The sequence below is a fragment of the Podarcis bocagei genome (genome assembly GCF_964188305.1).
Source record: "Podarcis bocagei genome assembly, chromosome: 7".
Classification (NCBI taxonomy): domain Eukaryota; kingdom Metazoa; phylum Chordata; class Lepidosauria; order Squamata; family Lacertidae; genus Podarcis; species Podarcis bocagei.
Window position 1 is genome coordinate 11,587,383 of NC_138132.1, and position 14,522 is coordinate 11,601,904.

The 14,522-nt window shown below is 46.8% G+C and overlaps 1 protein-coding gene across 11 annotated transcripts in view; it reads left to right on the plus strand.

Moving 5' to 3' along the window:
* ARHGEF1 (Rho guanine nucleotide exchange factor 1) overlaps window positions 1–14,522 on the plus strand; it is a 69,953-nt gene that overhangs the window by 37,356 nt on the left and 18,075 nt on the right. For 8 of the 11 annotated variants that reach the window (XM_081200175.1, XM_081200181.1, XM_081200182.1 and 5 more), the window contains 8 exons: window positions 2,933–3,082; window positions 3,214–3,316; window positions 4,027–4,038; window positions 4,877–5,065; window positions 8,529–8,713; window positions 10,336–10,482; window positions 11,913–11,995; window positions 14,186–14,311. In XM_081200175.1, the coding sequence (XP_081056301.1) occupies window positions 2,933–3,082; window positions 3,214–3,316; window positions 4,027–4,038; window positions 4,877–5,065; window positions 8,529–8,713; window positions 10,336–10,482; window positions 11,913–11,995; window positions 14,186–14,311 (995 nt within the window). The remainder of the gene's footprint in view (window positions 1–2,932; window positions 3,083–3,213; window positions 3,317–4,026; window positions 4,039–4,876; window positions 5,066–8,528; window positions 8,714–10,335; window positions 10,483–11,912; window positions 11,996–14,185; window positions 14,312–14,522) is intronic. The other 3 variants (XM_081200185.1, XM_081200176.1, XM_081200183.1) reach the window with 2 other exon arrangements.

Here is a 14,522-nt window from a genome sequence, read left to right on the forward strand (position 1 = left end):
ACATATCACACACATTCCTGTACAAGCCCATCATACTCATCAGCGTTATCGGACAACTTCCTTGGCATGCTGTGGCTGCTCGCTATGTTTCCATCCGTGTGTCTGTCTGTGAGAACCGTGTCTGTATTGGCTTAAAATTGGGCAAGTTAAGTGGGAGAGGACTCCTGGGTTCCTCCCTCTTCTCTGGAGGCTTATGCACTTACAAAATACTGCCCTTACACATTTTACATGCACCCCCCCAATAAAAAAATCAATTAGCTTTTCCTAGAGAGCCAGTGTGGTGTAGTGGTTAAGAGTGGTGGACTCGTAATCTGGGGAACCGGGTTCGCTTCCCCGCTCCTTCACATGCAGCTGCTGGGTGACCTTAGGCTAGTCACACTTCTCTGAAGTCTCTCAGCCCCACTCACCTCACAGAGTGTTTGTTGTAGGGGAGGAAGGGAAAGGAGAATGTTAGCCGCTTTGAGACTCCCTAAGGTAGTGATAAAGCGGGATATCAAATCCAAACTCTTCATCTTCCTTGTCATGGACACTTAAATTATTGGGGAAGGAGGAGTGGCTGGATTCCAACCCCCATCAGCCCAAGCCACCGTGGTACAGTGGTACCTCAGGTTACAGACGCTTCAGGTTACAGACTCCGCTAACCCAGAAATACAGTGGTACCTCGGATTAAGTACTTAATGCGTTCCAGAGGTCCGTTCTTAACCTCAAACTGTTCTTAACCTGAAGCACCACTTTAGCTAATGGGGCCTCCCACTGCCACTGCGCTGCCAGAGCACGATTTCTGTTCTCATCCTGAAGCAAAGTTCTTAACCCGAGCACTATTTCTGGATTAGCGGAGTCTGTAACCTGAAGCGTATGTCACCTGAAGTGTATGTAACCTGAGGTACCACTGTAGTACCTCAGGTTAAGAACTTTGCTTCAGGATCAGAACAGAAATTGCGCGGCGGCGGCAGCGGGAGGCCCCATTAGCTAAAGTGGTACCTCAGGTTAAGAACAGTTTCAGGTTAAGAATGGATCTCCGGAACGAATTAAGTTCTTAACCCGAGGTACCACTGTACTAAGTCCACGATACCCTATTCTTTCATTCTGATGACACAGGCTCAATGATGCGCAATCGTCACACTCATGTTTTGTTTGGTAATTACTGTACAGTGGTAGTGCTTTGGTTCTTAAACTTAATCCATTCCGGAAGTCCGTTCCAAAACCAAAGCGTTCCAAAACAAAGGCGCGCTTTCCCATAGAAAGTAATGCAAAACAGATTCATCCATTCCAGACTTTTAAAAAACAACCCCTAAAACAGCAATTTAAGCAATGAATTTTACTATCTAACGAGACCATTAGTCCGTAAAATGGAAGCAATACTATAAAATAAATAAAACAGTATTGCAGATGATAAAAATTAAAATTATTTTTTTCCCTTACCTGCACTTACGATAGTCATTATTTGGATGGGGAGCTTTTATCCATTTCCACAGTCACAAAATCAATCAGTAGCTGAACTGGGTTCCACACAGTCACAAAAACGAAATAATCATAAAAAGCCTCTTAATTTTAGAAGACACCTGAAGGCAGCCCTGTTTAGGGAAGTTTCTGAATGTTTGATGTTTTATCGTGTTTTTAATATTCTGTTGGGAGCTGCCTGGCGTGGCTGGGGAAACCCAGCCAGAAGGGCGGGGTATAAATAATAAAAAACTATTATTATTATTATTATTATTATTATTATTATTATTATTATTATTATTCACTGGGGCAGATCCTCATAACCTCTGCATTCAGTGAAGGGTTAAGATTCGAGCAAACTCATAAATTCATACATTTAGCAAGGGCTGGCAAATAATGCCAGCTATTATTGAGGATTACAGTGGTGCCCCGCAAGACGAATGCCTCGCAAGACGAAAAACCCGCTAGATGAAAGGGTTTTCCGTTTTTCGATGAACTTCGCAAGATGAATTTCCCTATGGGCTTGCTTCGCAAAACAAAAAAGTCTTGCGAGTCTTGCGATTTTTTTCGCTCCCCCCCCTTTTTCTAAGCCGATAATAGCCTTTTAGCCGCTAAGCCTTTAATAGCCGCTAATAGCGCTAAGCCGCTAAGCCGCTAATAGGGTTGCTTCGCAAGACGAAAAAACCGCTAGACGAAGAGACTCGTGGAACGGATTAATTTCGTCTTGCGAGGCACCACTGTATTGAAGAAACAAAAGGCTGGTAATGGCCTGGTCTGCTTGATCATGGCAAGCCACCTGGAAAACATCAGACTCTCTGCCCAGTAACTTTTGTGGTAGGATAGCTCAGTCAGTAGAGCATGAGACTCTTAACCTCAGAGTCATGGGTCCGAGCCCCACACTGGGTGAAAGATTCTTGCATTGCAGGGGGTTGGACTGGATGACACTTGTGGTCCCAACTGTGAGTCAGGCCTCTGACATGGCCAACTCAGTCTCTTCTACACCAGTGTCTCCCAAATTTGGGTCTCCAGCTGTTTTTGGACCACAACTCCCATCATCCCTGGCTAGCAGGACCAGTGGTCAGGGATGATGGGGATTGTAGTCCAAAAAACAGCTGGAGACCCAAGTTTGGGGAAAGCCTGATTTGAGGTATTTACTGCACCGTCCCACTGAAATAGCCTATCACTGGCAGTGGCTCTCCGGGGATTTAGGCAGGGATTGAACCGGGCACTTTCCGCATGCAAGTCAGATGCCCTCCCACTGAGCTATGGCCCTGGTGCCTTATGGGAAACTACCCAGAGCTTAAATGGCACCCTTGCTTCTCCATCCAGCATCTGAAATGGGGAGCGGTTTGGTATGTGCACAAGCCTTCAGAAGCGGGTGAAGTCCAGGGAGGAGAACCGTGCGTTTAAAGCGATTAGGGAGCGCTATATGCAAGGACTCTGTGTCTTCTAAAGCTTACCCCCCCCCCCTGTGTTTTTGTCTCCTTTACAGCAGCTGATAAGGCGCCGGCCTCGGACAGGAAAGGAAAGCAATTGGAGGGAGGCCCAGGGCGGATCAAGGGAAGCTTTTCGGGGCCGGATCCTGCGGGAGTGTCCGTCACTGTTCACCCCCCTCCTGGGGAGGGCAATGACAGAGAGCAGGGTGAGAGATCACCGGGTGAGGCTGAGGGTGGAGGAGCTGGGGGCGAGAACTCTAAAAAGGGGACGGGCGAAGGTGTTTGGGCCATTCCCACCCCCCCCTGATGTCTCCTGCCCTCCCTTTGCCAACTCTAGGTGCCGACAGTCAGGCTTCAACTGACGCCTCAGACTCCCCGGTTACAGAACAGCCCCTGGCTGGGGAGCAGCTCCCAGCTGAAGATGGCACAGAAAACGAAAGGTGAGAGGGGCACCGTTTTGGGAAACTCAAGGGAAGATTTGTGGGAAAGGCGGGGGAGAGATAAGAAATCCCACACCCTCTCCCCTCTTTTGAATGCTTATTTGTGTGTGGTTTGGTGGTGCTCTGCCTGACTACGCAGACAGTTGTTGGGTGTGCTAGTCTAAGGCTGGGGAAAGCTCTGCCCTTCCAGATGACTTGGACTGCAGCAATAATAATAATAATAATAATAATAATAATAATAATAATAATAATAGTAATAAATTTTATTTATACCCCAGTCAGAGCCGTCTTGCTGGCTCAGGCTGATGGGAGTTGGGATCCAGTGACATCTGAGAAGCCATGAATTTCCCAATTCCCTGCTCTAGTCTGTTTAATCTGGAGTAAAGATACGGGGGTCTTGGCTAAGCACAGAGGGGGAAATCTTGTGATATCTCCACAGTCCTGTTGTCACTTGATTCCTTGGCTCTTCCCTTCTCAGAGAACAGTATTCCTTCATTCGCTCTCATCCAGGTTCTCTGGTGTTTGTATGTAAAGATGGGTTTTTTGTTTTTAAAAAGACCCTCTTCTCTCATAGATTCCATTTAAAAAATAAAATAAAATGAGGAGAGCATTCCTTCCCTCTATTTCTCTCTGTCTCTCTCTTTTCTCTCTCTGTCTCTCCTTTCAGTGTTAACCAAATCACCCTTCTATATTCTGTTCTTCCCTTCTAGAAGGCGAAAAAGGTTGGTGGCTTCCTCTCACACACACTCCCTCACCCTTTGCATGAATTCCTTCCTCAGGGAAAGACACGCGAGCCGAGTTAAGTATGACCTTGTTATCCAAAGCTGCCTGGTTAGAACGGTGGCGCCCCTCTCGCCAAGTCCGTTGCTTGCGAAGCGGGGTGCCGTACGATGTTTGTTTAGGGGTGGTTGGGAGGGGGGCTAATTGGCTCAGTGACCCCTCCCTTGTGGGACCCAGCGGTGAACTTGGGGGTTATTGCAGCAGGTTCCGAGCCCTCTTCCCTGGCCCCAGTAACGCTAGCGGTGTGGGGTGTTGGCCCTCACAAGAAACAGGGTTCCTTTTGAAGTTGCACCTTCTTTAGGGACTGCACCTGTTCTCTGAGGCATCACATCAAAACTTTGCATGGCAGCACGGGGAATTCTGCCTGTGCCCGGAGCGTCTCCCCACTCTCCCCTGTTCTGGTGCATGGATCTCTTACTGGTTCTGGGATTCTAACTTTTCCCCCTTTCTCTTCCCTTGTCTTTCCACTGCCGCATGTGCTGGTGTCTGTTTTCCCCTGCTACCCAATTGGGTGCTTTCTTGGCTCGTTCACTTATTGGTTGTGACCCTCCGCCGTCTCCTTTCCCACTGGTGTATGGCGCGCTACGCCCTGCCCCGCCGTCTCTCGTGATTGGTCCGTGGCCCTCCCGTGTCCCGTGGCTCATTCCACCGCCCTCCTTCCTCTCCAAATTTGGCTCGTCCTACCCAACGGCTCTCCCCCCGCCTGCGTCTTTTTTGGTGTGTCTCTGTGGCCCCCATCTGGCTCCGTCTTGCCTGCCTGCCTGCCCACCCCCTCGCCAGGCTGTCAGCAAAGCTGGGCCGCTCCGAGAGCCTGCGGGTATACGAGCGGAAGCGGTCTCTGCGCGGCTCAGCCAAGGGCAAGCAGCCACGATCGCGGAGCGACGTGGACGTCGAGGCCGCTGCCCGTGCCAATGAGATGGAGGAGAAGCAGTCCCTAGAACAGGCTCGGCATAAGCAGGGGAGTCGCAAGTAGGTGAAGAGATTCTCCCCCTCTGGAGATCCCCCCCAGGAGGGGACGGACATGGGGCCCCCACACCAGGAGCCAGGTTTCAAGCCTTTGCAAACCCCATTCCAGCATTGGTCTTGTTTACCGTCTGCACTAAATGCTGGGGTGATGGTAGTTTTCTCCCCCGCTAACCGGTGTTGGAAACTGAGGTAGATCAATTCTACCTGAGTTTCCAACAATGGTTAGCGTGGGAGAAAACTACCATCACCTCCCGCTAACCATTGTTGAAAACTCAGGTAGAATTGGACAAAATGACAGGAAGGATTTGAAACCTGCGGGACCAGAGATTTACAGAAGATTGGGAGAAGCATATGAATTATTTGAAGAGCAACTGTAATCAACAAATTATGCAAGTAGGACTACAATAAGTTTGTAAGGAGAAATATACAAAGTGTTACAAAGTAGAAAAAGATAGAGATATTGGTTATGAGTTTGAAATCTAAAGGGGAAGATATGAAATGCACACTGAGAGATTAGATTGGAAAATTTTCAAACAGGATTGATGGAAGTCAAAAATTTGAAGAAGATGTAAAAGCATGTTTAATTACAGTTGAAAATGATATGTTAAAAAAACTAATAAATAATTATAATAAATAAAATAAAATAAAATAAAAAGGAAGGGAAACTCAGGTAGATCAGCTGAATGGCACCCTAAACCTAATTAACCTTCGCCACAGCAGTATGTGTCTATTCGCCAGAGGGTTGGGCTCTTATGATTCTATTTAATCTCGGTTACGTCGCTTGACTGTAGCTTATTATTACAGCACTTTGTTGGTCCCAATATGCAAGAAAGAGAATTGCACAAAGTGGAAATGGAAATGGTGTTAACTGTGGAGGTTTTTAAACTGTGGTCTGTGAGTTCCGTTTGCGGCAAGGCTGCGGCACATTCAGATATATCTGTACTCAGCCTGGCCCTTACTTTCCTTCATGTGATGATGGAGGACTAAGATGCCCAGCCCATGATTCACGCAGCAGCACAAGACCCGTGTCTTTTGCAGCACACGCGTCAGCTGGCGTGATGGAGGCGTCAGTCGCCAACCTGGTGCCCAGAAATCTCCACGTGGTCGCAATTGGACCCACCCCACTAGCAAAACACGCCTGGCGCCTGGAGAATTTTCAAGCACTGCCGCTAACCGCAGGGTTGAAGTACTCCAGCTCCACACATGGACTGCTTCAGAGAAAAGTAAACTACAGCAGTTTGTTTCTCTCCTTTTGCCACAGTGCCAAGAGGGCAAGAAGTACCTTTATCCTATATCCCCTGCTGTTGAACTAGGGCAGAGGGTCTCAGTTTTTCTTCTTCTTTTTTTACCACTTGAACATTTCTGGGACCACTTAATAAACTTGTTTTTTCGACAAATCCAGGCACACACAGAACTCATATTTTTATAACACTTCTTCATCAATACCAGCTTCACACTTGAAACCAGTTCTTTATTATGGAAATTGTGGTCCCTAGGCTAAGCTGCTAGGAAAGCCCCCTTTAACTGGTGTTTTTTTTAATTAATTAATGGGCTATGCCAGTGCTGTGCCATATTATGAAAATCATTGGCCACTTTGTTGGTCTGTTCAGTAGTCTGATCAAAATGGCCTCTGTTTCCATTGTTGGGGAAAGAATTACTGAAGCACAGAGACAAATGGAGAGATTCTCAACTTTTCCGCAATATTTCTGTGGACCATCTGTGCAGAGCTTGTGGACCACCCGTTGTCCACGGACCACACTTTAAGAACCTCTGAGCGAGGGAGGATGTAGACTTTGAAACTGCCACTCTAGCCAACTATATGTTCTGCCCAGGAGGACCAAAATAGTTCTATTCTCCCGAATAATCCACACTTTCTTTTTCAAGCTTCCCATGGGAAATTGTAAACTATAACTGGTTTTTACAGCTGTAATTTAACCGGAAACTACCGCTTCCCAACTCGTGCTTACGAGAGGTAAATACAGTTCTGTCTGGAGAGATTTGATTTAACCATCATAACTAACAGCCACTGGTGGAGACTACTCCTAGCTTTAAAAAAAGTTGGCAACCCAACAAACAAAACATTTGGTCCTTTCTACATCTTCTGGCAAATTCTCCTGCTAGTTTGCCCAGTGGTAAAATGCCAGTGGAGAAAACACTCAAAAGAATAAAAAAGCATTTGGTGAATTGAAGATGTCTATGGAAAATATTAATAACAATTACTTGGGCGGGTGGTTTGATTTAATATTTGTACAGTGGTGCCTCGCAAGACGAAAAGAATCCATTCTGTGATTCTCTTCGTCTAGCGGTTTTTTTCGTCTTGCGAAGCAAGCCCATTGAAGGATTAACGGATTAGCGCTATTAGCGGCATTTAGAGGCTTATCTGCTGATCGGATCAGCTGATAAGCGGCTTAGCGGCTTAGAAAAAGGGGGGAGGGGAAAAAACCAGCAGGAACTCGCAAGACATTGTCGTCTTGCGAAGCAAGCCCATAGGAAATTCGTTTTGCGAAGCACCTCCAAAACGGAAAACTCTTTTCGTCTAGCGAGTTTTCCGTCTTGCGAGGCATTCGTCTTGCGGGGGCACCACTGTATTCTGCTTTTCCAGCAGCAATGTTGAGCTCAAAGTGGCTCAAAATAAGAACAGTGTTTAAATTTTTTATTATTTTAACATGTACATAAGGAGAAAACAAAACAAATTCAGCAAACAATACAATACAAACTTGTAGTGATTCAAAATATCAAAAGTGGCTGCAGAGCACCATCAGTTGAGATGCTCTCTTTGGGAAAGGGCTGCTTTACTCAGTGCAGCAGAACAACCCTAGACATCAAGATCTTTTAAATCTTTATTTCCTTTCTACCCTCAGAGAAAGAAACTGATCAATTCCATCTTGTTTTTGGAGGGGTTGCAACAACAGGTTCCTTAGCACGATGGGATTTATTCAGTGGGAAGGAAGAGGCTGCGAAGGAGGAGAATTGCGTCAACTCTCCCTCTGATCTTGACAATTTCGTAACTTCTGAAGAGGGATTAAAAATTAAAATAAAAGACTTGGATCTGGTGGGATAAGACATGAAAGGGAGGTGCTTTTTGTGCTCTGTGAATGTGTCCTTACCGATTTCTCTGTCACATAGCTTTTTGGCAGAAGGGAAATCCTCAGCATAGCTGTCAACTTTTCCCTTTTCTTGCGAGGAATCCTATTCGGAATAAGGGAATTTTCCTTTTAAAAAGGGAAACGTTGACAGCTATGATCCTCAGGTGGGAGGAAGTTCTGTACCCGCCATTTTGCGATACAGCTATGCTGGAAATGTAGAAGCAGGTTTAACCATTACGGCTTCGCCCAAGGAACCACGGGAATTGTAGTTTTGTGAGAACTACAAATTGCCGGAGTGCTTTGGGATGGGCCCCTGACAATGCTTAACTCGTTGCTCTGGCCTGCCCTCACTTTCTGTGTCTTCCTCTCTCTCCCCGCAGTCTGGAGCCCGGAGGGGCCGGGGTAGGGGAGCCCCCGCCGTCCTTTCTGCATCCCCAGTCTGAGGAGACTGAGCCGCGTGTTTCGGAACTGGAGCTGGACCCGCCCAACTGGCGGGAGCTCGTCCCCAACGACACCCTCCTCAGGCTGAAGAAAAGCGAAGTGAAGCGGCAAGAGGTCATCAATGGTACGTAGCTCGCTCTTACCCCCGAGTTTCCCACTTCAGAACAGCATCGGTTGGGGCTGGGAAAACAGACAAGTGAAGGGAAGGTGGAACTGAGGGTGGAACTGAGCACAAAGCAAAACATTGGGGGTTGGACTAGATGACCCTTGCGGTGCCTTGTGCCACAATTCTATGATTCTAAGAGTGATATACCGTATTTTTCGCTCTATAAGACACACTTTTTCCCTCCTAAAAAGCAAGGGGAAATGTGTGTGCGTCTTATGGAGCGAATGCAGGCTGCGCAGCTATCCCAGAAGCCAGAACAGCAAGAGGGGTTGCTGCTTTCGCTGCGCAGCGATCCCTCTTGCTGTTCCGGCTTCTGAGATTCAGAATATTTTTTTTCTTGTTTTCCTCCTCCAAAAACTGGGTGCGTCTTGTGGTCTGGTGCGTCTTATAGAGCGAAAAATACGGTACGCTTTTCTTTAGCTGCGATGGGGAATTCTCCCTATGAGGAAAGGTTGCCGCTTAATATGTAATTCCAGTCCAATTTCAGTTATGCCACATAACAGTTGCTTACTCACTCAGTTGTTAGCGTTCAGCCCCAGGGTCTTTATAGACGTTGCTCTGCAGTTTTGTGATGGGTGTTAACTGTAAATTTTATCTGCGCTAGGCTTTGCCTTAACGGATTTCTTGTTTTAAATTAAGCTGTCCCGTTCCTTGTGGGTGGAGGGTGGGATGCAGATATTTTGAATAACTGAATTGTCCCTGTTTCAGCAGGACTAGAAACTTGCTTTATTTCTTTTTAAGAGAAATTATAAGTGTGACACACCCACCCCATCGACACCAGTGCGGTACTTGCAACCCCTGCTTTCTTTTCTTTGACATGCCTCCCGTTTATCTCTCATGCACATTAATATCTAAATTGCAATAATAATAATAATAATAATAATAATAATAATAATAATATATTATTATTATTATTTATACCCTCCCATCTGGCTGGGTTTCCCCAGCCACTCTGGGCGGCTACCAACAAAATATTAAAATACAGTAGTCTGTTAAACATTAAAAGCTTCCCTAAAGAGGGCTGCCTTCAGAAGTCTTCTAAAAGTCTGGTAGTTGTTGTTCTCTTTGACATCTGGTGGGAGGGCGTTCCACAGGGAGGGCGCCACTACCGAAAAGGCCCTGTATCTGGTTCCCTGTAACTTGGCTTCTCGCAGTGAGGGAACCACCAGAAGGCCCTCGGCGCTGGACCTCAGTGTCCAGGCAGAATAGACCTTACAGCATGGGTGGGGAACCTCAGGCCTGGGGGGTCAAATGTGGCCCTCAAGCCATCTCTGTCTGGCCCTTGGGAATCTCCCTAGGCCACGCCCCCTCCTGAGCCACTCGCCCCTCCTCGAGTGCTTTTGCCTTGCTGGAATATGCCCTTGAAGACTGTGATCCTTGGATGAAGGGCGGTGCGTTAATTAAAAGGAAATAAAAAGGCTGGCTTGCTTGGAAAAAAGGCTAGAAAGAGGTTTGTGTGGGAGTGAAAAAACTACTTTATATTCATTATTCCGCCCAAGGTTGGAAAGGGTTCCCCACACACCTGCGCTATGGGCAGAGGACACCTGTCCTGACATTCCCTCTGCCTTTTTCTCCCACAGAGCTGTTCATCACGGAACACGCCCACCTGCGCATGTTACGGGTGCTGCTGGAGGTCTTCTACCAACCTCTGCTGGCTGAGGAGCACTTCATTTACAAGGAACTGGCCAACATCTTCCCCAGCTTGGAGGACTTGATTGATGAACACAGTGAGTGCATGGGAGAGGAAGTGGGGTTCGGAATGAAGAGGCACAGCCGAGGCAATCTACCAGAAACACACACACAGGCCAGGTTTATTTTCCTGAAATAGCTGCAGTTCCTTGGCTATGTGTTTCTTTCTTTTTTTTGTAAATGCTTTTATTAAGTTTTCATTTCAAATACGCAGGTGGCGCTGTGGGTTAAACCACAGAGCCTAGGACTTGCCGATCAGAAGGTTGGCGGTTCGAATCCCCGTGACAGGGTGAGCTCCCGTTCCTCGCTCCCAGCTCCTGCCAACCTAGCAGTTTGAAAGCACGTCAAAGTGCAAGTAGATAAACAGGTACCGGTCTGACGGGAAGGTAAACGGTGTTTCCGTGCTCTGCTCTTGTTTGCCAGAAGCGGCTTAGTCCTGCTGGCCACATGACCCGGAAGCTGTACGCCGGCTCCCTCAGCCAATAAAGCGAGATGAACGCTGCAACCCCAGAGTCGGTCACGACTGGACCTAACAGTCAGGGGTCCCTTTACCTTTACCTTATTTCAAATACACCACCACCAACAAAATACACAAATATTTCAAATCTTTTTACATCTGCCTTACTTTGCGCTCCGTAGAGCAGTTAACTTTCCTCTTCCCTTCCGCAGGTTTTCTTATTCCAATCCCTAATCCACAGTTCCTTAATAATAACTAATCCATGACGTAAGATTTATTTCAGTCCTGCTAACGTCTTCAAATTTCTACAGTTCTCACTTATATAGACCACAAATTTACTCCATTCTTTTGGGAACTTTGTTTCCTCCTGACTACGAATCCCATGGATCAGTTTTGCTAATTCCGCGTACTCCTTCACAGTTGGTATCTCATGTGTTTCCCATTTTTGGGCTATCAAAATTCTGGCAGCTGTCGTAGCGTACATATATAATCTTTTGTCCATCTTCTTAATATCCTCTCCTGTCAAACCTAGCAATAGTCTTCAGGCTTTTTTGGGAATGTATATTTAAGCATCTTTTTTAATTCATTATAGATGGATTCCCCAAACTCTTTCATTTTACCACATGTCCACCACATGTGGTAAAAATCACCATCTTTTTCTTTACATTTCCAACAGATTTTACTACTCGTCCTATACATTTTTGCTAGTTTGACAGGTGTTAGATACCAGCGATAGACCATTTTCATTACATTCTCTTTTAAAGTAGTACATTCAGTCCTTGGCTATGTGCTTCCGTTGTGAGCACCCACATACCGTGGAACAAGGAACAAGGCCTGGGCGAGTGGAGAAGGGTCTTTGAGCCTGTAGGACGTCCCACTTGTGCTGGTTCCTTCAGCGTATGAGCTGGTACACACTCAGTAAATGAGAATTTCCTTGAGGAGAGGAGGTCGTTGTGCTGTTTTTTTTTTTTCATAACCAGTGTCTCTCTCTGTTTCTTTTTCTCTTCTCAGAGGTGTTTCTGGAGAGCTTGAAGAAGCTGAGGGAGGAAAACAATTCCCTTGTTTCTGAAATCGGGAACACTCTGCTGGCTCGGGTAAGGGGGGTGGGGGAGGCCAGCTTGGACCAGTATTTTGCGGGATGGAGGGCAGCGTTGCCAGGGGTGGGGGTCTTCCTGAGAAATTAAAAGGCTTTGGAGCAGGGATCAAAAGCTCAGGCAGGGGCGTGGTCCATGGATGAGGAGTGGAACAGACTGAAGCATGCCGTCTGAGGGAATAACGAAGAGCATGAGGTCAGATCAGGGCTTCGTTTTGATGAAACAGGATGCTTGCTGCCCACAGAGCTGATGTAGCAGATTGGGTATGAGCTGTGCAAGCTCAAAGCTCTCCTCCAGTTCAACGAGACGGTGTGGTAGTCAAGACCAGGGAGATTGGGGTACAAATCCCCAGTCTGTCAGGGAGCTCCCTGCGTGATCTTCGGCCCAATCGGTCACCCTCAGCGTAATCTCCTTCAAAGGGTTGTTGTGAGGATAAAATGGGGGGGGGGGGGAGAGAATTATGTATGGCTCCTTGGGCTTCTTGGAGGAAAGGTGGGAGGCAAAAGCAACCCATCAATCAATCGATCAATCAATCCATGACTGCCCTATTTGACCTTAATCAAGGCATGTGTGGCCAGGCATATATCTTACAATCTTCCATTTCATTTTGATATCATTTTTCTACTGCTTCTATTAATACATCTGTATAATAATAATAATAATAATAATAATAATAATAATAATAATAATAATTTATTATTTATACCCCACCCATCTGGCTGGGTTTTCCCAGCCACTCTGGGCGGCTTCCAGCAGAACACTAAAATACAATAACCTATTAAACATTAAAAGCTTCCCTAAACAGGGCTGCCTTCAGATGTCTTCTAAAAGTTTGGTAGTTATTTTTCTCTTTGACATCTGGTGGGAGGGCGTTCCACAGTGCGGGTGCCACTACCAAGAAGGCCCTCTCCCTGGTTCCCTGTAACTTGGCTTCTTGTAGCGAGGGAACAGCCAGAAGGCCCTCAGCGCTGGACCTCAGTGTCCGGGCAGAACGATGGAGGTGGAGACGCTCCTTCAGGTATACTGGGCCAGGACCGTTTAGGGCTTTAAATGTCAGCATTTAAATGTTTGAATTGTGCTCAGAAACGTACTGGTTGATGGGTTGTTCTTATTGTTAACGTGAGCTCACTCTGTTACTTTTTTAAAAATTTCTGTTAAATTTTCAATAAAAATATGCATTTTGAAAAAAACGAATCAATAGATAAGGCTTGAGTTGTCTCCATCTTACTCTCTGATACAGATATACTCAAAGCATAGCCCGTGAGCTGGCAGGTGGAGCATAAAAATATTGCAAGGGGTGGGGCCGTAAGATCTTAAAAAAAATAAAATTAGAAGTAAAGAACATCTCAAACAGCTCCTAAACGATCCCTGTGGAATCTTTGCCCTCTTGACCATGTGTGAAATATATCATCTTATGTCTCTCTTACTGTACGTATCTCGGTTTCTCTCTTCTGAGGGAAAATACTGGGGGCAGGGAAGGAATGGTTTCAAATAGGTGTGGGGAACCTTTGTCCGCCCAGAGGTTGGGGAACTACAGCTCCAAACACTCCTGGCTATTGGCCATGATTGCTAGGGCTGATGGGAGTTGTAGTTCAGCTCCCCTGGAGGGACAAAGGTTCTCGACTCGTGGTTTAAATTGTACAGTGAAGGCAAAGGCTGGGAATGGGGCCTGTCAGAAAGAGCTTTTCCCTCTGAGATCCCCAGATGTGTTGGGGGGGGGGGCAGGATAGCAACTTTTGTGTGGCTCAGCACTTAGATGATGCCACACAATGAGCCAGTGTGGTGTGGTGGTTAAGAGCAGTGGACTCGTGATCTGGTGAACTGGGTTCGATTCCCCGCTCCTCCACATGCAGCTGCTGGGTGACCTTGGGCTAGTCACACTTCTCTGAAGTCTCTTAGCCTCACTCACCTCACAGAGCGTTTGTTGTGGGGGAGAAAGGGAAAAGGAGATTGTTAGCCGCTTTGAGACTCCTTAGGGTAGTGATAAAGCGGGATATCAAATCCAAACTTAATGGCTGCGCAGGTGAATCAGCCCAGGTACATCACAGTGATTCTTGAGTAGCCAAAAATGGTATGAAGAGGCAAAGGTGGGGGGCAAGGCAGAGGTTATCTTGGCTATCAGAAAGGGACCGAAGGTTTGCAAGATCCCTCTGTGTGATCAACTCGCCAACCTCCTTTCCCGCCCCCCAGTTTGATGGTCCTGAAGGAGCCTGGTTCCAGAAGATCTCGGCCCGTTTCTGCAGCCGCCAGTCGTTTGCTCTGGAACAGCTGAAAGCCAAGCAGAAGAAGGAGCCGCGTTTTAACCAGTTCATCCAGGTAACCGCTGCTGGAGACTGGGGATAGCTCAGTCAGTAGAGCACGAGACTCTTAATGTCAGGGTTGTGGGTTTGAGCTCCACGTGGGGCAAAAGATGCCTCCATTGCAGTGGGTTGGACTAGATGACCCTCATGGTTCCTTCCTACTCTGCAATTCTATGATTCTATAAAATCACCTCTCCTTCTACGGTAGGGCCATGTACCTTTCTGGT